The 22318-nt window shown below is 36.4% G+C and overlaps 1 protein-coding gene across 3 annotated transcripts in view; it reads left to right on the top strand.

The window, feature by feature from the left end:
• Positions 1 to 22318, top strand: part of LOC128654469 (phosphatidylinositol 3,4,5-trisphosphate 3-phosphatase TPTE2) — a 219746-nt gene that overhangs the window by 146241 nt on the left and 51187 nt on the right. For all 3 annotated transcript variants that reach the window (XM_053708395.1, XM_053708396.1, XM_053708397.1), the window contains 2 exons: positions 831 to 930; positions 1017 to 1080. In XM_053708395.1, the coding sequence (XP_053564370.1) occupies positions 831 to 930; positions 1017 to 1080 (164 nt within the window). The remainder of the gene's footprint in view (positions 1 to 830; positions 931 to 1016; positions 1081 to 22318) is intronic.

A 22318-nucleotide genomic window follows, 5' to 3' on the forward strand; every position in this document is an offset into this window, starting at 1 on the left:
TTGGTAGCCTTGGTGGAAAAGCATATCTAGATATGCTCAGTAGCCGCTGATTGGTGGCTGTACATTGATGCCTTGTGTGATTGACTCACCAATGTGCATTGCTTTTTCTTCAACAAAGGATATCTAAGGAATGAAGCAAATTAGCTAACAGAAGGAAATTGGAATGTTGTTTAAAATTGTATCCTCTATCTGAATCATGAAAGAAAAAAATGGGGATTAATGTCCCTTTAAAAGAACATTGTACTGTAAATTTTCCTTTATTTTTTTACCTGCTGAAGTGTATCAAGTTGTTTATGAATAGCCCCTTTACATTTATTTTGTCATTTGAAATAGCTGTTGTAACCTGTTGAAGCTACCATCTATATTGAATATGTGAATTCATTAGCAATTTCAACAGAAATGCCACGAAAACAAGTGGCAGCCAGAACAATCAAGTTCCCAGTGTAGGTTGGAAGTGATAGGAACTCATATATGACTCATGTTGGTCATTGTGTATACAAAAAAACATAAAATAAGTTGCCCTTACTGTATAGAGAGATGGATAAGAATACAAGGTCTGCTATTCTCTCAGGCTCAGAATTGTTTGATCAATGGAGTGAGGCTTAAATTAGCAAAAACAGTTATTTTATATACAAAAATAAACCTAAATGAGCAATGCCCCATGCATTTTATACTCTGCAGCTACTATAACAACTCTTTGGGAACACATTCATGGAAACACAATGTTATAGTGCACTGCCACTTTAATAACAGGAATCAATACTATAATATAAACTTTACACAGTAATTATTAAACATAACATATTTAAGGAAACTTTATTTTTCTTCAGAATGGTCAATTTTCTCCGAGCATTGAGAATAATCATCTTGATACGAATCTTCCGCCTTGCCTCTCAGAAAAGACAACTCGAAAAGGTCACTCGGAGGATGGTAAGTCATTTGACCCTAGTTCAGTTTGAAATTCAGTGCAGTATAATCTGTTAACCTTATTATTATTTATAAATTATATTTTCCAGGTGTCTGAAAACAAAAGACGTTATCAGAAGGATGGATTTGACTTGGATCTTACCTATGTTACTGGTTTGTGGTTTTTGTTTTTTTTTTAGAACTTATTAGCACAAATGCAAAATAACCATTACATTAACATTAATTATTAAAGGTATACTAAACCCAAATTTTTTTCTTTAATGATTCAGATAGAGCAGATTTTAGCAATTTTCTAATTTACTGCTATTATAATTTTTTCTTCGTTTTCTTGCTATCTTTATTTAAAAAGCAAGAAAGTAAAGCTTAGTAGCCGGCCTATTTTAGGTTCAACTCCCTGGATAGTGCTTGCTTATTGGTGGCTACATTTTGCCAACCAATAAGCAAGCGTAACCCAGGTTCTGGACCAAAAATGGTCCGGCTCCTAAACTTTACATTTCTGCTTTTTGAATAAAGATAGAAAGAGAACGAAGAAAAATTGATAATAGGAGTAAATCAGAAAGTTGCTTAAAATTGCATACTCTATCTGAATCATTAAAGAAAAAAATTTGGTTTAGTATCCCTTTAAATATTACTCCATTATGTTATACAGTTTATGCAGAAATTGTAAAATTTAATTCTAAACAGAATCTCAATAAGCTATAGTGCAATAGAGTTTAAAATAATATAGGGCTAGATTACAAGTGGTACAATTGTGCAATAGCATTTTAGGGTCGTCGGGTTAGTGATTTGAACAGCCAATAGGATTTCAGTAGCTCTCATCCTATTGGCTGATTTGAATTTGAAGAATCAAATCAGCCAATAGGAATGCAAGGGATGCCATATTTAAACGCGTACCTTGAATTCACTATTCAGTGTACGGCGGTGATCGTACAAAGTGGATCCTCTACGCTCCATGGCTCCGCGGTCGCTGGTCCTGCTCCATGCTCATCTCCGCCCTGCGCCGGCTTGGTCCTGGATAAAGATGTTGGCCGCTTGGAAGAAGACTTTACCGCCTGGAACAGGACCTTCTCCGCCAGACTTTAGGAATCATGAGTACCTATTTGGGGGTTAGAGTTAGGATTTTTTTTTTTTTTAGAATAGGGTTTTAATGGGCACTCTTAAAAGAGCTTAATGCCCTTTTAAGGGCAGTAAAAGAGATGAATGCCCTTTTAAGGGCAATGCCCATACAAATGGGTAGTTTAGTTTTTTTTAGTGTTAGGTTTATTTATTTTGGGGGGTTTGGTGGGTGGTGGGTTTTACTGTTTTTTTAAATGCAAAAAGAGCTGTTTGACTTAGGGCAATACCCTATAAAAAGCCCTTTTAAGGGTTATTGGTAGTTTAGCATTAGATTAGAGGGTGTTTTTATTTTGGGGGAGCTTTTTATTTTCATAGGTATTAGGTTTAATTTGTTTATTTTGGATAATTTTGTTTATTATTTTCTGTAATGTTAGACTTTTTTATTTTTGGTAATTTTAGATTTATTTATTTTAATTTGATGTTAGGTTTATTTTTCTAAGCACTGTTAGGATTTTTTATTTTAATTATAATTTCGTATTTTATTATTTTATGTAATTTGGGGTTAATTTAGTGGGTGTTAGGTTAGGGTGCTTAGTAATTAAATTAGTTATTTGCGTTGTGGGGGTTTGGCGGATTAGGGGTTAAAAGGTTATATAGGGTACTTGCGTTGTGGGGGTTTGGCGGATTAGTGGTTAATAGTTTTATTAGGATTATTACGTTGTGTGGGTTTTGCGGTTTAGAGGTTATTAGTTTTATTAGGATTATTGCGTTGTGTGGGTTTGGCGGATTAGGGGTTAATAGATTTATAAGGTTTGTTTTGCGATGTGGGTTAATGGCGGATTAGGGGTTAATAGTTTTAATAGATACTTTGCAATGTGGTTTAATGGCAGATTAGGGGTTAATAGTTTTAATTGGGACTTTGCAATGTGGGTTAATGGCGGATTAGGGGTTAATACATTTATTAGGTAGTTTGCGATGTTTTTAGCGGATTTAGGGGTTAATACATTTACTAGGTATATCGCTATGTGGGTTAATAGGGGATTAGGGGTTAATCGTTTAATTAGGCATATTGCATTGTGGGGGGTTGTCGGTTTAGGGGTTAATACATTTATTATTAGTTCCGATGTGGCTTTGATGGCGGATATAGGGGTTTTTCTTTTTGGGATGCGAGTTAGACTTTTACAGAAAATTGGCCTTTTTTTTTTTCTTAGTCGCCAGCAGTTTCTAAAGAGCCGTAAGTCACTGGCGACTCCAGAAATTTGTATTTACGCTCATTTCTGGACTGCTAGTTTATCCAACTTACGGCACTTTATGAACTGCCGGCGCCGTATATGTGATTCCCCAATGTGCGATGTGAAATTACGGGCGGCACAGGTTTCGGCAGTTGGGCTGACGCTTGCGCCGCATATGTAATCTCGCCCTTGGTGTTTCTTATTAGTTTGTTTAACTCTGTAGTTAAGTAGTTGTTCTCTGGGTGTATCATCTACACTCTGTTTAGTATTTGTATTTACGCTCATTTCTGGACTGCTAGTTTATCCAACTTACGGCACTTTATGAACTGCCGGCGCCGTATATGTGATTCCCCAATGTGCGATGTGAAATTACGGGCGGCACAGGTTTCGGCAGTTGGGCTGACGCTTGCGCCGCATATGTAATCTCGCCCTTGGTGTTTCTTATTAGTTTGTTTAACTCTGTAGTTAAGTAGTTGTTCTCTGGGTGTATCATCTACACTCTGTTTAGCTTTCTGCATCTATAAGGAGAAACTTTGATGGGCAACCGTATGTTAAAAGTACCAGATTGAAGCGAGGAAATGCGATGTGCAATGCCACTCCTCTCGGCGGTCCTGTCCGTGTCTAGAAGGAGAAACTTCTTGCGACTCCTGTGGATCGTGTGTATCCGATCATGTGACTCCTCTTACGTCACGTAGGTTGTAGGATCTGTTTCTTTGATGTGATATACCACTTTAGCGCTACAGGTAGGAAAATTCCGATTATCCTAGCTTTGTGAAGGAATAATCTAGATTTTATTAAAGAGACAGAGACGAGTATTTTGCTATATATCTTTTCACTTTACTGCAGACAGCATTTTAATGGACAGTAAATTTAAATAAACAATAAAGACAACAATGAATATAACATAGAAACCAATTAAAACAAGGCTTGAGAGGTTATGGATAAAATTGACCAATGAGAGAAGTCCAAGAATCCATAAAATGACCAGTAACTGTAAACTCCTCCTCTTTGATCTTTGATGCGCAACATACTGAAGATATTACCAGAAAAATAAAACAAAAGCCCAAGAACTGAAGAAAAACAATCTTGATTGAAGAACAAGAATCTTTTTAGAACTTGGAACAGATGAAAACTTGCTTGAAGTCGAATCAAGTCCTGGAAAGGTTGATTGAAGTACCAGTCTAGTAGGCTCAGAAGGTTCCCGGAAATCCTGAAGAAGAATTTTGCACTAGAACAAAACATGAAAAAAATATATTAATAATTGTAATAAAACCTTTAATGTAGGGAGGGTAAAGACATAATACAAACATAATAATATATAAATGTGGTGGGAAAATACTCGTCTCTGTCTCTTTAATAAAATCTAGATTATTCCTTCACAAAGCTAGGATAATCGGAATTTTATTACAAGGACAGAGACTCCTATTTTGCTAGTTTAAAGCAAAAACGTAAGAAACTAAATTAAAAGGGATAGAATGAATAGGTTTAAAATAAAATTGTCTAAAAACTGAATCTGATGACCAATCAGCAGCATTGAGAATGTCTTGAAGGGAAGCAGATTTAGAAAATACTTTAGAAGCAGAAGCTCCTCTAATAGAATGTGAAGAGAAGTTATTGTCAACACCAGCTTGAGTCATAACCCATTTCACCCATCTACTGATAGTAGGAGAAGCAACAGGTAAGTGAGGAGGAGCATAAGAAATCAGAACAAGACGATCTGAGAAGAGAAGTTCTTTATTCATATTCTTTGAGACAAAGGACAACACAAAGTTTAGGATGTTCATAAAAGTAAGGATAAAAAATAGAAGAAGATAAAGGCTTAGTTCTACGAGAAATAGAAAAAATTACGCCCTGAGGTGAAAAAGACTTAGAATTTAAATCAATAGCCTTAACATCAGAAACTCTTTTACAATATGAAAGACATAACAGAGTAGTCAATTTGACAGTAAGTTGTTTAGGATTTAAATTATCGTTATTCAGTGGAGGCTCCTCTATAGGAGCACTTGAGCACGTGCACCCCATGACCCAAACCTGACCCCCCCGACCCCTGATAGACAGAAAAAAAAAAAGAAAAAAAAAGAGTGAGAAATAAAAAAAAAATATTAATTTTTTAAACCTTTTTTTTATTAAATAAAAAAATCTTTCAGGCTCCACTGTGTTTTTAATATAAAACATTAAAATTGCACTTTTTAAATCTAAAGGGTCAGTGAAAGTGGAATGGGCTTTTGCCTAATACTTCTATCTATCTCACATGCTGTGCAGTGCGATGGATAGAAGTATAGGCAAAAGCACTTTCCACTTTAAAACTGCATTGACTGCAGCGCCACCTACAGGCCAGCCCATAGCCTTCTTAAGAGCACAGCTCTTAGTGTGCGGGAGCCAGCTGTCACGTGACACTCACACACTAAGAGCTGTGTGTGTGGGAGGAGGAGCAGGAGGAGCATCGTGGGCTTCCGTTCAGAGACGAGGTACAACAGTGTAGCGCACCCCGCATGTAGCAGCAGGAGAGAAGAGGGCGAGGCCCGGGAGGCAGCCTGCAGTCACGGTCACCAAGTTAGTAAGTCTTGACTGAGTTAACTTTAATTATTGACATAGCGGCAGCCAGCAGGGACAGAACTACTACAGCGGTGGGGCTCTGGGGGCCAACAAGCAGAGCATCAGCAGGCTGCTGTTTGTATATGTCCGTCAGACCTAGCATTATATCACAGTTACAAGTAAAGACTGGAGAGGCAGGCTAATGCAGGCTGTACGTTATGTATTTATTTTTAATTGTCAGCCTGCCTGGGTGAGTGGGTGTTAGATGATTTGTAAGCAGCATTCATTGCAGAACAGAGGAAAGGAAGCGCTGCGCAGAGGCAGTGACACTTCCTGCAGTCAGTGACTTCCTTCCCTCCCAGGCTCCCAGTGCACTCTGCGCAGTGTTACTTTTTAGAAGTGTAGCTGTGTGTCTGTTTTTTATGAGCTGTCACTGAGCTCAGCTCTCTCTGTCCGTGGTGCTGTGGGTGGGGGAGGGGCATCTTTGCTCAGCTCAGAGACAGAGGCATCAAAGTAAGAGCCGAGGGAGAAAGAAGATGGGAAGCCCAGCCCTGTGGAATGTCATTATATCTAGGCTGTGAGTGAGCCATACGTTTCTTGTTTCAAGTTTTTTTTTTAAGCTTTTTGAACAAGTTGTTTAAGCACATTCATTGTCAAAGAGGGCTGCCTGCAGTGCACTGTCTAGCAGATATGCAGCCCTCTCTGACAGTCAAGAGGCTTAAGCTGTTTGTTTAATAAGTATATATATAATTTTTACTGTTAAGTCTCTGTCAATAAAATTGTAATGTTCATAATATCAAAATTTTGCAGTTAAAATGATGTGCAATATATTTTTCATAGACTGCTACATGTGTGTGTATACAGTATATATGTATATATATACTGTATATATAAATACACACATACAATTTATTTTTATATAATTTATTGCTCTTAATCGCTGTTAATATTAAAATAATTATCCCTTTTTCCACCTCAGTCCTTATCCCCACCCCCTGAAAGTCTTGCACAAAGTAAGTTTGATATGCAAGCCAGCATGTAGTAAGTAATTAACTATAATATCATAGGTCATATTGTACACCCTACAAAAATATATTAATAAATGTGGGCAATATTTGTACTTCATTTAATATTTAATATTAAATAATAATATAATTATTATTATTTATTAAAATCTATATTAGTGTGTGTATGTGTAGTGTGTGCGTGCATGTGAGTGGGTGTGCGTGCATGTGAGTGGATGTATGTGTGGTGTGTGCGTGCATGTGAGTGGGGGTATGTGTGGTGTGTGCGTGCATGTGAGTGGGGGTATGTGTGGTGTGTGCGTGCATGTTAGTGGGGGTATGTGTGGTGTGTGCGTGCATGTGAGTGGGTGTATGTGGGGTTTGTGCGTGCATGTGAGTGGGTGTATGTGTGGTGTGTGCGTGCATGTGAGTGGGTGTATGTGTGGTGTGTGCGTGCATGTGAGTGGGTGTATGTGTGGTGTGTGCGTGCATGTGAGTGGGGGTATGTGTGGTGGGTGCGTGCATGTAAAAGGGTGTATGTGTGGTGAGTGTGTGTATGTTTGTTGTGTGCGTGCATGTAGATGGGTCTATGTATGGCATGCGGAATATGAGTGGGTGTATATGGGCTATTAAATAAAAAATGGGGGGGGGGGAGAGTGGGCTGCTTTGCCTTAAAATGCCCGGGCCTATTTTTGGTCCCAGTCCGGCCCGGACCACTGTGTTATGTAATATACCTGTATAAATATTTTATATTATGGGGGCCCAAAGAATGCTGGCTCCTAGATTTCAAAGAAATTTGTCAAGCCCTGAGCCATATATTTATACATGTTCTATGCTAATTATGGTGCAGATACTGACACAAAAGCTCTGTATTTGTTATTACATAAATTTGTATGTGTTTATTTTAGAGATTGCTGCACAATCTTCTTATGTGTGTGTGTGTGTGTGTGTGTGTGTATATATTAAATGTGTGTATATATATATATATATATATATATATGTATATATTATATATATGTATGTATGTATGTATATATATATATATATGTGTGTGGTGTGTGCGTGCATGTGAGTGGGTGTATGTGTGGTGTGTGCGTGCATGCGAGTGGGGGTATGTGTGGTGTGTGCGTGCATGTGAGTGGGTGTATGTGTGGTGTGTGCATGTGAGTGGGTGTATGTGTGGTGTGTGCGTGCATGTGAGTGGGTGTATGTGTGGTGTGTGCGTGCATGTGAGTGGGGGTATGTGTGGTGGGTGTGTGCATGTAAAAGGGTGTATGTGTGGTGAGTGTGTGTATGTTTGTTGTGTGCGTGCATGTAGGTGGGTCTATGTATGGCATGCGGAATATGAGTGGGTGTATATGGGCTATTAAATAAAAAATGGGGGGGGGAGAGTGGGCTGCTTTGCCTTAAAATGCCCGGGCCTATTTTTGGTCCCAGTCCGGCCCGGACCACTGTGTTATGTAATATACCTGTATAAATATTTTATATTATGGGGGCCCAAAGAATGCTGGCTCCTAGATTTCAAAGAAATTTGTCAAGCCCTGAGCCATATATTTATACATGTTCTATGCTAATTATGGTGCAGATACTGACACAAAAGCTCTGTATTTGTTATTACATAAATTTGTATGTGTTTATTTTAGAGATTGCTGCACAATCTTCTTATGTGTGTGTATATATATTAAATGTGTATGTATATATATATATATATATATATATATATATATATATATATATATGTATTTATTATATATATGTATGTATGTGTATATATATATATATAACTATTTTACATAACTGGTCCGTGAACCCCCATTTGAATAACCCACGAGCCGCCACTGTCGTTATTGGTCCAAGAATTAAAAAAGAGAGATAACTAAATCTACATCCCAAAAGAAGGACTATCTAGAAGAAGGAGGACGTTTAAGACGAATAGACTTTAAAAGTCTACAAATAGTAGGATGTTTACCTATAGGAATATTATTAAGTAACTCATGTCCAGCAGAAATAGCTGATCTAGCTACATATGGATCTGTAAGCTAAACCAGACTGAAAAAGCGAAGATAGAAAATTGATAACTTGATTTAAAGGAGCTGAAATGGGATCCAGGTGTCTAAAATTGCACCAGCTAGACCTTTTAAGCCAGGAGGATAAATAACATTTTTTGGTTCCAGGATCCCAGGAATCTTGAAGGAGGAGTCTAGCTTCTTCTGATAATCCATCACCAGACCAGGATCCCCTGAAATCATCCAGGCGATTAGATGAAGTTTGTCTTGAAGAACTAGAGGATGGAATTGACCTGAAGGGTCTGTTAGAAGATTTGACTTGGATGGTAGGAGAATTGGATCAAGAAATGAAAATTCCAGAAGAAGAGGGTACCAAACTTGAGTTTGCCAAAATGGAGTTATTATTAAAAAGAGATATCTGCTGACGTTTGACAAAGAGCAGGGTCCGGAGTATCATTGAGAATGGGGAAAGGCATATACTCCCGAAATCGACCATTGTTGAAGAAAAGCATCTATTGCTAGGGCCTGAGGATCCGGTCTCCAACTGAAATAAGGGAAAATCTGATGATTCAGACGAGAGGCAAAAAGATCGATTGAAAAAGGACCTCTCAGAGATTGAATTCTCTGAAAAATTAAAGAATTCAATTTCCAATCGCTGAAGTCTTTAAGGTATCTGGATCCCCAATCTACCTTCTGATTGTTTAACCCTGGAATATATCTGCTTGAATAGATATATTCTGAGAAACAGTCGTGAATAAAAAAAATTGTTAAATCTGATAAAATTTTTGAAGCAGTGCCTCAGAGTCCTAAACGATTGATATAACGGACAGCGGATACATTGTCCATGCGAAGAATTGTTATAGGATGACTGCGTTTGACAAAACTCTGAACTGCAAAAGCTCCTGCCAGAAGTTCCAAACAATTGATGTGAAGATGTTTCTCTGAAGGAGACCATTTTCCTCCTGTAATCAGAGGACCACATTTTGCACCCCAACCTAACTTGCTCGCGTCTTACTCTATTATTAAGTCTGGAGAATTTCCGAAAATTGCTTTCCCATTCCATGCTTCTATATTTAAGAGCCACCAATTAAATTCCTTCGAAGCTTCCTCGGATAAGGATATCTTGTGTTGATAAGAGAAACCCTGTCGAAGGTAATACATTTTTAACCTTTGAAGAGCTCTGTAATGAAGAGGAGCTGGAAAAATTGCTTGAATGGAAGAAGAAAGAAGTCCTATAATTCTGGCTAGTAAATGGATAGAAAAAAGGTCTTTCTTTAGAAGATAAATTTCTTTCTTGATTCTTTTGATCTTTTCCATAGGAAGACTGAGAGAAGCTGAAACCGTGTCCACGTTGAAGCCAAGAAAAATCAAGTCCTGGGAAGGAACCAAAATTTATTTTTTGAAATTTACAATAAAACCTAAATTCTGTAGGAGTTTCATCGTAAGAGATAACTGATCCTTCAGACCAATAGGGGATTGATGAATCAGAAAAATATCGTCTAAGTATATTATCAGACGAATTCCCCATTTTCTCAACCAAGCTGTAACTGGCTTTAGAATCTTTGTAAAGGCCCATGGTGCTGAAGAAAGGCCAAAAGGGAGACAAGAAAATTGCCATAAATTGTCTTTCCAAAGGAATCTTAAAAAAATTCTGAAATTTGGATGAATGGGAACTGAAAGATAAGCATCCTTTATATCTAGCCTTACAAGCTAATCTTTGTTGTAAAGACAATCCCTTAAAAGATGAATACCTTTCATCTTGAAGTGATTGAAGACAAGAAATCAGTTTAATCCTCTTAGATTTATGACAGGACAGAATGAACCTTCTTTCTTTTTTACAAAAAACATGTTGCTGATGAAAGAGCCTTCTGGAGAAGGTGCCATTTCTATATCATTCTTTTCTATAAGATCTAAAATCTCTGAATCTAAAAGGGATTGATCTTCTAGAGAAAATTTTATTGGAATAGGGCAAGAAGCCTGAAAAGGAATTTGAATGAAATCTAATGGAAGGCCGGATACAGCCTGAAGGACCCATGGGTCTGATGTAATTTTTTGCCATTCTGTTAAAAAATACATAAGTCTGCCACCTATTTTTTGTTAAGAAAAATTTGTGGAAATAAAGGTGGGAGAACTTACCTTGAAATGGTCTTCTAGGGTTTCTGAAGTTCCTGAAACCTCTGTTGAAGGACACTTGCATGGGAGGAAGTGGAGGTGGCATAATTTTGGAAATGAGACCTGGATACATTTGAATAACAGCTGGAAAAGCGGTCCCTGCCTTTTCCAGCCCTGGGGAAAACCTTAGAAGGTTGTGATTGATAAAAAAAAATTCTAGTATTAGTCTTGATTTTATTGAGACTATTACAAGTATTTACATATGAACTAAGTTGTTGCAAACCAGCGTCTCCAAATAAAAGGCCATCAGCCTTAGGACCCATTTCAGTGGGGGCGAAATCTGAAATTTTTGGGTCGAGACATCTTAAAAGTAATCTCCTTATTTGAGTGGATAGGGAACTATTGGCATCCCCAAGTAAGTAAACTAATCTTTGAATCCATTCTCTAGAAACATATGGATCCATGTAAATTTACATCAATATTAGGGGTTAAATGGGTGTTGTGAGGGAGCTCTGGACGAGGGCATTCAGCCTTTAAAGTATTTTTTGCTTTTGAGGAAAGAGGCCTACGAATATAGAAATCTAAAATTTTTGAAACCCTTCTAGAAGGCCTCCATTGAGACGATCTAGGGTGTTCCAGGTCATTAGGGTCTGTGTAGGGATCCCCAAAATTATCAATAAGCTTTACTTTCTTAGATTTTGGCATGAGTCTGGATTTTTTTGTTTTAGGAGACTCTTCTTCAGAAGAAGAAACATCATTAAAATTATCAACTGAATCATAAAAAAAAGAATCTTTAGAAAGATCCTCAAAATCAGGATAATATTTCTCCATTTGCATATCTGAAACATCCAGATTATCAGATGAATCAGAAGGAATTAAAAATTTTCTTTTCCTATTCAATCTCTTTTTAAAATTAATATTAGAATTAATATTAGAATCACTTTCAGAGTCTGATGACACATTTGCGCTGTGAAGCAAGCTGGGAAATGTCAGAGCAAAGCTGACGTGATTTAACTCTTTTATAGGAAACATGAGATTTATCATGAGATTTATCATGAGCGGTCCCTGCCTTTTCCAGCCCTGGGGAAAACCTTAGAAGGTTGTGATTGATAAAAATTTTTTCTAGTATTAGTCTTGATTTTATTGAGACTATTACAAGTATTTACATATGAACTAAGTTGTTGCAAACCAGCGTCTCCAAATAAAAGGCCATCAGCCTTAGGACCCATTTCAGTGGGGGCGAAATCTGAAATTTTTGGGTCGAGACATCTTAAAAGTAATCTCCTTATTTGAGTGGATAGGGAACTATTGGCATCCCCAAGTAAGTAAACTAATCTTTGAATCCATTCTCTAGAAACATATGGATCCATGTAAATTTACATCAATATTAGGGGTTAAATGGGTGTTGTGAGGGAGCTCTGGACGAGGGCATTCAGCCTTTAAAGTATTTTTTGCTTTTGAGGAAAGAGGCCTACGAATATAGAAATCTAAAATTTTTGAAACCCTTCTAGAAGGCCTCCATTGAGACGATCTAGGGTGTTCCAGGTCATTAGGGTCTGTGTAGGGATCCCCAAAATTATCAATAAGCTTTACTTTCTTAGATTTTGGCATGAGTCTGGATTTTTTTGTTTTAGGAGACTCTTCTTCAGAAGAAGAAACATCATTAAAATTATCAACTGAATCATAAAAAAAAGAATCTTTAGAAAGATCCTCAAAATCAGGATAATATTTCTCCATTTGCATATCTGAAACATCCAGATTATCAGATGAATCAGAAGAAATTAAAAATTTTCTTTTCCTATTCAATCTCTTTTTAAAATTAATATTAGAATTAATATTAGAATCACTTTCAGAGTCTGATGACACATTTGCGCTGTGAAGCAAGCTGGGAAATGTCAGAGCAAAGCTGACGTGATTTAACTCTTTTATAGGAAACATGAGATTTATCATGAGATTTTGATTTAGTATTTTTTGACAAATGCCTCTTTTTAGCTGAAGCTTTTCTGGGAATATTATCTCTAACCTCATTAACAGAGTTAATTGCAGACTGAAATTGAATCATATGCTGTTTAAAAGGCTCTAAAGAGCTATTAATCAATTCTCTAACAGATTTCTCAGAATACTGAGACTTATTATCCTCAGACATCATAAATAAATAAATAATTACCTAAATAAATAAATGTAGTTTGAATTAAAAAGTATTAAACTAATTTATAATAAAAGAACTATTCCTAGCTTTAAAAAAGTTTCTTAGAAATTAACCTTCATAAAATTGAGACAGGGATTAATATTACTAATATCAATAAACAAATATGACCAAATGGTTGAGAAAGAAACAATATATATAAATGTATTGAGAAACAAATGTTGCTATTGTGGATAAATTACTGCACCGGACGAAATCTGAGGTAAAACTGATAGCGGAGAAGAAACTTTTTGATTGACAGGACTAGAGGGGCGGGAAATAAACGTCACGCAAGATGGATGCGTGACAGAGAAGAGAAGAAGAAAAAACAAAATGGCGGCCGCAACTGGAGATCAGAAGAAAACTATAGCAGCAAGCAATTAATAGGAGAAATAAGGAGAAAAGCAAAGAGAAAACGAACAGGTAAATAAAAAAGGGGGTAATAAAACAAAAGGCTGAAACTAACTAAATAGAGTGATTTATAAAAGAAACAGAGCAAAAGAGTACAAAAATCTAAGAGAAACAATAAAATTAAATAAATAAAGGAAAAAACTAGTAATTGAATAGAAATAAGATATGAAATAAATTAACAAAAATATAATATAATAAATAACAAATGAAGATAAAGGAATAAATAAAATAAATCAAGTCACAAGGAGATCATTATTGAAAATGATTGAAAAATAAAAGATGAAAGACTCATATAAATCCTAAAAGGCAATAATAACAGAAAAAATAGATATATATTTTATTATAATACAATAATACAATATACTTATCACTGTGAGCAGCAAAGAGAAAAGAGGAGGAGTTTACAGTTATTGGTCATTTTATGGATTCTTGGACTTCTCTCATTGGTCAATTTTATCCATAACATCTCAAGCTTTGTTTTCATTGGTTTCTATGTTACATTCATTGTTGTCTTTATTGTTTATTTAAATTTACTGTCCGTTAAAGTGCTGTCTGCAGTAAAGTGAAAAGATATATAGCAAAATAGGAGTCTCTGTCCTTGTAATAAAATCTGGATGGCCTCGGACATTCCAGATTTTTCAGTAAATTCTTGTTCACAATGAAGCAGTGACAGGAGGATTTATGGTCAATGTAGTTAGACAAAGTTTCTCCTTCTAGACGCGGACAGGACCACCGAGAGGAGCGGCATTGCAAACTGCATTTTCTCGCTTCAATTTACTTACTCAGTGACGTGCGGTGAGGCACTGGCAATGATACACCTGAGAAACATACATATTATTTATATATATATATATATATGGGTACAAAGATTTTACAGCGCCTGTATATCCACTATGACAGAAACTATGTATAAAAATATGGATAAGAAATAATAAGCAGAACAGTTCATATAAGTCCTTAGGGTGTATTCAATCAGCGGTGAATCTCCAAACTTCAGCTGATATAAAGTAAAAGGTGGTATTCAATACGCTTACCAGATATTACCCCAATCTAATGAGGTAAGTATGCCGCACTGGGGGTATGTGTAGATAGTTGGATCTCCTCCTTGCATCCGAATAAGATGGCTATTCCAGTTTCGTTAGCCTCCTGGAGTATGTAGGGATGTGCTTCTGATGGTAAAGGTATCCCTTAAGCTTCCTGTGTAGATATGTGGTTAGCCTCTTGGAGTGCTTCTCTGTCTCGGTATAAACATATTTAAGCCCAGGGATCCAGGGTTCTGCCTCTTTCTACTGGTGCCCACAGTCTGGAAGTTTTTCAGTTTTTTCTCAGCCTTTATGTCGCTTCCCAGTGGGGAATGATAACAGCATGGACCGTGCAAGAAGGACTTCTGCAATGCCAAAATGCTTCAGGGAAGCTCCAGATCCTCCTTCACTGGTCAGAGCTCTATGATTACCTTGTATCTAAGCCTCTGCAGACTGCCCCCTTATTTCAGTTCTTTTGTCAGGCTTGCATTTTAGCCAATCTGTGCTGACTCCTAGGTAACTCCACGGATGTGAGCACAATGTTATCTATATGGCACACATGAACTAACGCCCTCTAGTTGGGAAAAACCTGCTGCAGAATAAATTTTATAATGAGTTGCTGGTCTCTGAATTACATGGATTATGAATCCTACAGTGTTCAAATATTGTACATTATATACAAAAAAAGAAAAATAGTGACATTCACTATTTTTCTTTTTTTGTATATAATGTACAATATTTGAACACTGTAGGATTCATAATCCATGTAATTCAGAGACCAGCAACTCATTATAAAATTTATTCTGCAGCAGGTTTTTCCCAACTAGAGGGAGTTAGTTCATGTGTGCCATATAGATAACATTGTGCTCACATCCGTGGAGTTACCTAGGAGTCGGCACAGATTGGCTAAAATGCAAGCCTGTCAAAAGAACTGAAATAAGGGGGCAGTCTGCAGAGGCTTAGATACAAGGTAATCACAGAGCTCTGACCAGTGAAGGAGGATCTGGAGCTTCCCTGAAGCATTTTGGCATCGCAGAAGTCCTTCTTGCACGGTCCATGCTGTTATCATTCCCCACTGGGAAGCGACATAAAGGCTGAGAAAAAACTGAAAAACTTCCAGACTGTGGGCACCAGTAGAAAGAGGCAGAACCCTGGATCCCTGGGCTTAAATATGTTTATACCGAGACAGAGAAGCACTCCAAGAGGCTAACCACATATCTACACAGGAAGCTTAAGGGATACCTTTACCATCAGAAGCACATCCCTACATACTCCAGGAGGCTAACGAAACTGGAATAGCCATCTTATTCGGATGCAAGGAGGAGATCCAACTATCTACACATACCCCCAGTGCGGCATACTTACCTCATTAGATTGGGGTAATATCTGGTAAGCGTATTGAATACCACCTTTTACTTTATATCAGCTGAAGTTTGGAGATTCACCGCTGATTGAATACACCCTAAGGACTTATATGAACTGTTCTGCTTATTATTTCTTATCCATATTTTTATACATAGTTTCTGTCATAGTGGATATACAGGCGCTGTAAAATCTTTGTACCCATATCTACTCTTACTGACTGGGGTTACTCATCTCATCCAGTATCTGTCTTATATAGCTGCCTTTAATATCCTACTCCTTCCCGACTAGCGCCATTTATAGAGTATCGCTTGTGTCTACTCAGAGTACTGAGTGGCCACATTCTACTTGTACCTCCATATATATATATATATATATATATACATATATATACACAAGTTCAGTATGGCCTAGCACTCTCGACGACCATTATTGTACCGGGGTGCACTACAAATATGTAAATATAACAAAAATAGAAGGCACTCACCGGATTTAACAAGGGGTGGAAACACTTTATTCCCTTATGTGTAATGTTTCGGGGAAACACTCCCCGTCTTCAGACAATCAATTTAACCAAACCTTAAGCAAGGATTTAAATACCCTCTTACCTCATTAACAATCAACCCACATGTGAAGTCCAGCAGTTGCGTGGCCCGGTGCGCGTGCCATCAGATGGCGTCCGTTGCCTAGCGACCTGCCAGTATTTATCTATAACCATTACCATGTAATTTTAGACATAACTAACACCTGTGCTACGAAACTTTACTTAAAAACAAATGACTAAATACTATCAGTATGCACTACAACTAATTGACTAGACCGTATTTTAAATAAGTAAATACTAAACAATGTTAACAATGTCTGTAAACCATACAAAAGATCAACTAATTACTTGCAGAACAGTTCTACCGTCTATTCGTTAATAAATATGTTAAGCAATGAATGCTAATAACTATGCTGATAATATTCGCTGCACGCTCTCAAGGCATATAATATTTCACATATGCTTAAAGGAGGTATAGCATGAAAATACTAATATAGATACACAGAGGAACAAGAAGTAAATTCGAAATAAACTAAGAAAAAATATTAAAAAGAAATATAAATAGAAAATAAATACATAAAAAATAAATAATAAAAATTAAATAAAAAATAAATAATAAAAACATAAGGAAAACGGGCAAAAATTAAACCAAAAATAAACCTAAAGAGCCTACGATAAGAAACATAGAAAAAACAAAAAAGTACACAAAATTTATAGGGAGAATGAAGAGAGGTGAGACTAGAAAGAAGATAGGAAATGTAATAAGAAATAAGAAGAAAAATAGAAAAAGAAAAGAAAAAGGAGAGAAAAGAAAAAGATAAGGGGAAAGAAGAGAAAAAGAGAAAGAAAGAAAGAAAGAAAGAAAGAAAGAAAGAGAGAGAGAAGGAGAGCCTGCCACTATCAGAGCAACAGTTAGGCTATGTTATCCAAATGGAACTTTAAAAGAAACTATGCCATTCCAGTTTCGTATTAAGGCCCTTCGGGGTAATAGTGTCCAATTCAAAAGTCCATCTTGTTTCTTTCTGTAGGAGTATCCTATTCCTATTTCCTCCACGGCTGAGTGTAGGTACATGGTCTATAATATGATATCATAAGTCTGATACGTTATGACCTCGTTCTAGGAAAAGTCGTGCTACCGGTTGGTTAGAGTCTCCTATACATAATGCTTGTCATATGGCACTCTGATGGTTGGCCATCCTTGTTCTTAAGTTGTCACAGGTCTTACCTACGTAAAACAAACTACACGGGCAGTAAAGCAGGTATACAATGTATGGGGTGGTGCAGGTGACCCTGTGTTTAAGGTAATACTTCTTCTTGTGCCTGGGGTGATTGAAATATCTACCCACCTGTAATCCGTTACATGTTGTACAGCCGCTACATCTGTAGCAACCCGGTTTAGTCGTTTGCTTATTCAACCAGTATTTTGAGTAGCAGTGCACTGGGTCTGTCATCTGAAGGCTATCTTTGAGTGATTTCCATTTTCTGTATCCAATCCATGGTACCTCCATATTTTTGAAGGGTAACATGTCATCGCTTTGTAGTATTTCCCAATTGCGCTTCAAGATGCGGTTAAACTCATTCTTGTCTGCTGTATATGTTGTGGTGAATGTCAGCCTCTTTTTGTTTGGTTCTGTTATCTCCTTGTTCTTCTGTTTTGCCATCCCAGCCTGAATCCTTTGTTCTCTCAGGACCTTGCTCTTATATCCTCTTTCTTTAAAGTTCTGTTCCATCTCTTCTTGCTGGATCTGTGCAGTGTCTTTTTTGGTGTTATTTCTTGTCACTCTCATAAACTGCAACTTCAGGAGTGCTTTCTTCAAAGCTGGAGGGTGGCAGCTTGAAGCTTCCAGCAGTGAATTTCTATCGGTGGGCTTTTTATAGAGGGTTGTCTGCAATGTGTTGTTTTCTTTATAGATCTTTAGGTCCAGGAATTCTATTTCCTTCTCACTCCAATTCAATTTGAATTTTAGGGACTGATGCTGCACGTTAAGTTCTTTAGCCCATTCTTGAAGTGATTCTGGACTCCCTCTCCATATAATGAAGAGGTCGCCAATATACCTTTTGTAAAGGATTATCTTCTGGTTTCTGAAGATTATCTTCTGGTCTATCTCGAATCCTTACATAAATAGATTCGCATAGGATGGGGCCATATTTGATCCCATTGCTGTACCAGTTAATTGCAGGTAATACTTTCTCTCGAACCTGAAGAAGTTCTTCCTTAAGCAGTTGTCAATGAGTTCCAATATGAATTCTTCAGGTGGTCCAATATATCGATACCTTTGCAGTCGTCTCTTGATAGACTCAAGTCCTTCATTGTGCGATGACCGTATACAGGCTTGTAACATCCATGGTTACAAGCAGGTCTTCTTCATTCATAGGCCCAATAGAGTCTATCAAGACTCTATATATACACACACTAACTCTCTCTCACACACACACCCATGATACGCCTGAGAAACACATATATAAATTTGCAGATTGCAGGTCTAATTTACTGCTATTATTGCATTTGATAAATTCTCTTGGTATCCTTTGTTGAAGGATATGCAGCAAAGAATGGAATGTACACTGAGCGCCAACTATATAAGACCCTTAGCTCTAATATATTGACCCCTAGCGGTCAAAAATGTATGGAGAATCAGAAGAAATGATATCAAAGCGCCAAACAACACTGGCAGGGTCAGGATGGTATACTTTGAATGTTAATCAAGTATAAATTGTAAAACAATATGACAATTTTAAGACACTTTATTATAATAAACAATTTAAAACAATATAAGAATATAAAACAATGTTGGTTTAAAACATGTTACATTTAAAACAAATAATCAAGGATCCGAGATTTTACAAAGGATGACAAAAATACAAAGGATGACGAAAATACAATACAATATTGATGACTAAAATGTCGGCCTGTGTCGTGGTACAGCAGTAAATATATATGATGTCTGGAAATGGAGGTGTTTACTTAATGTTGAAAGGTGTGTTCCTAGTAGATGTATATACGATAGATATGTAGGATGGTGATAAATAAGTTTGAAGAATAAAAATGATGTGAACTTAACAAATAAACAATGTTAAAAAACTGTTAAAAAAAAAAGGATAAGCAGAGAACAGTGACAACAAAAATTTTTTTTGAAATGTTTCCCAAAAGGAAGTCCAAACTGTGTTCGTTAAAATGTCAATAAAAAGTGAATCAGCAGTTTCCAAAAATAGTGAAAATGTATCCAGTGAAGTGTACAAAAAATGAAAAATGTATCCGGTGAAAAAACGATTATGAAACCAAAAAGCAAGTGGTTAAAAAGTGGTAAAAAAGAAGAAAGTCTGTTCAAATTTGTGTTGGTTAGTCACACAATCCAAACGAATATTAAATGTGGGTGTAGGAGTTTTCTCCAAAGTTGAGGGAACTATTGTGTCTTCAAAAATAGATATAACTTGTTTGCAGATGAAAATCCTTCTGCCAAAAAGAAAAATAACAATAGTGTAGATGGTTTTTTTAAGATTAGTATTATCAGAATATCACTCACCAGTCGACGCGTTTCGGTCATCCACTGACCTTTATCAAGACTGGTTTTTTAGTGTTATTGGGGTCTTTATATACCTTATTTTGTGATTCTTCAATTATCGTGTGTACCGGAAGTGCACTTTGCCACTTCCGGTTTCGCGTGACTCAAATTATCCCTATATTTTTTGATTACAGTGTTCCCATTGTAAGTCTTTATTTTCTGTCTGCGTATTTGTTTTGCTTTTACCTGTCTAGTCACTTATCCCTTTCTTGTATATATATGCTTCGATATATTGGTCTTAAACTTATAGACCTTTCTGATTGGCTTGGTGGGGGGCGGGCTTTAGGGTTTGGATATTTTATTATCCCAGGTGGTATTATTGGTAACCAGGGTGACTGGACGCTAACCAGTTTCATGAATGTCTGAAGCGTCCATACTCCTTAGCGATTGTTTCAATTAAAGGGTGTGTGAAATTCTAAAGTTTTCTATTGGTTGCTGTTATTTTGAGAGAGATCAAGATACTGCATTTTCTTTAGTGCCGATGGAAATATATAAAAAACAACCTGTGATTTGTTATGTGAATATTTAGAAAAAAACTTTGGTTATACTTCGTATTACTACGATATGTGCAATACAATTTACATCACTTATATCACTTTATAAGTATGCTTAGCTTGATTTTACCTAATCGTTACATATGGTTCACTTGTTATAAAGAAAGGGTCAGTTTTCCGAAACATTACAGTATTATAAAATTATAAAAATAGACCCTTTACAATGCTCTTTGTGTATTAAGATCAGATTTAAGCTGATCTTTTGGCCAAATTTGTCAATGGTTTAATCACATTTAATCCCAGTTTCTTACTGATTCTCGAAACTATATTGAAAAGATTTACAAGCTTTTAAAGACTACTTATTTTGTGGTTTGGAGGTGCTATATATCACTTTTTGTAGGTCTTGGATTTTCTTAACATATTTGTTATTTCTAATATTTATTCGACATGAAAGGTGATTGAACTAATCTGCATAGATTTGTTATAATTTTGGTGATAGGGTTGGGTAATTTATAACTTTCAAGAATGAATAAAATATGTTAATTTCGAATGGTTAATCCATACAAACTTTCCTTAGTGAACTAAACTTTTGTTTGCGCCTAAAAATATAAATAAAAATAAAAATAAAAATAAAAGTTATTCTATACGAAGGAAAATTTTATTATTTGTATATTTATTTCTAGTGGAAGCAGGCAAGTCTGATTTGTCTCTGTGACCTCTAGTTGGCTTTATGTTGCTATAAATATATTCCCTCCTAAATCAAGGGCAGGATTCTTATAGGTAGCATTTATTTGCGGATCGTATTCTTGTTCTTATAACTTGTAGGGTAACGGGTAGTCTGTTGTTGCAACAGATGTCTTTTGAACTCGGGTGCAGCTGGCCCCCTAGGGTCACTATTTCAGTGTGAATTACTATTATTGATTACACATCTACATGAGAGAGGAGATGCAGAGGGAGAGAGTTTATTTGCACAGCTTTTGTTAGATTTGATTTTTGGCAAATCAAGTTGGATTGATTTTTGGCAGATCAAAATTTCAAAAGGATATATATATATATATATATATATATATCTCATCTCTTGTTGCTATTTACATCAGGGACCAACAGTTTTTTTAATGGGATGGTCTCACCTGTTCTTCAAATTTTCAATCAAAAATTGGAAAGCTTAATTCTGTTCATGTCCTTTGTTTTTCAAGGGGCGGCTATGGTTGGCAAAAAGTAAGTGTTTTTTTAGTTTCGCTTTAGTTCAGATTTAATAAGTGGGACAGATCTTCTTTATTGTTTAGTCCTCTCGGGAAAAGACAATCCAGACGAAATATCCATTTTGATTCTTCTGTGAGTAGTCTTTTCTCTTGATTGCCTCCTCTCCAGTCTTTTGGTACTTTTTGTATTCCCATGTATTTCAGTGTTCTAGTATCTCCGAGATGTTTTTCGGAGAAGTATTTATACAATGCGGTCTCTTTATTGAGTTTCTCAATACACAGCGTATAAGTACCAAAAAAAAAGCTAAGCATACTTATAAAGTGATATAAGTGATGTAAATTGTATTGCACATATCGTAGTAATACGAAGTATAACCAAAGTTTTTTTCTAAATATTCACATAACAAATCACAGGTTGTTTTTTATATATTTCCATCGGCACTAAAGAAAATGCAGTATCTTGATCTCTCTCAAAATAACAGCAACCAATAGAAAACTTTAGAATTTCACACACCCTTTAATTGAACCAATCGCTAAGGAGTATGGACGCTTCAGACATTCATGAAACTGGTTAGCGTCCAGTCACCCTGGTTACCAATAATACCACCTGGGATAATAAAATATCCAAACCCTAAAGCCCGCCCCCCACCCAGCCAATCAGAA

Source organism: Bombina bombina, chromosome 3, assembly GCF_027579735.1.
Source record: "Bombina bombina isolate aBomBom1 chromosome 3, aBomBom1.pri, whole genome shotgun sequence".
NCBI classification, from domain to species: Eukaryota; Metazoa; Chordata; class Amphibia; order Anura; family Bombinatoridae; genus Bombina; species Bombina bombina.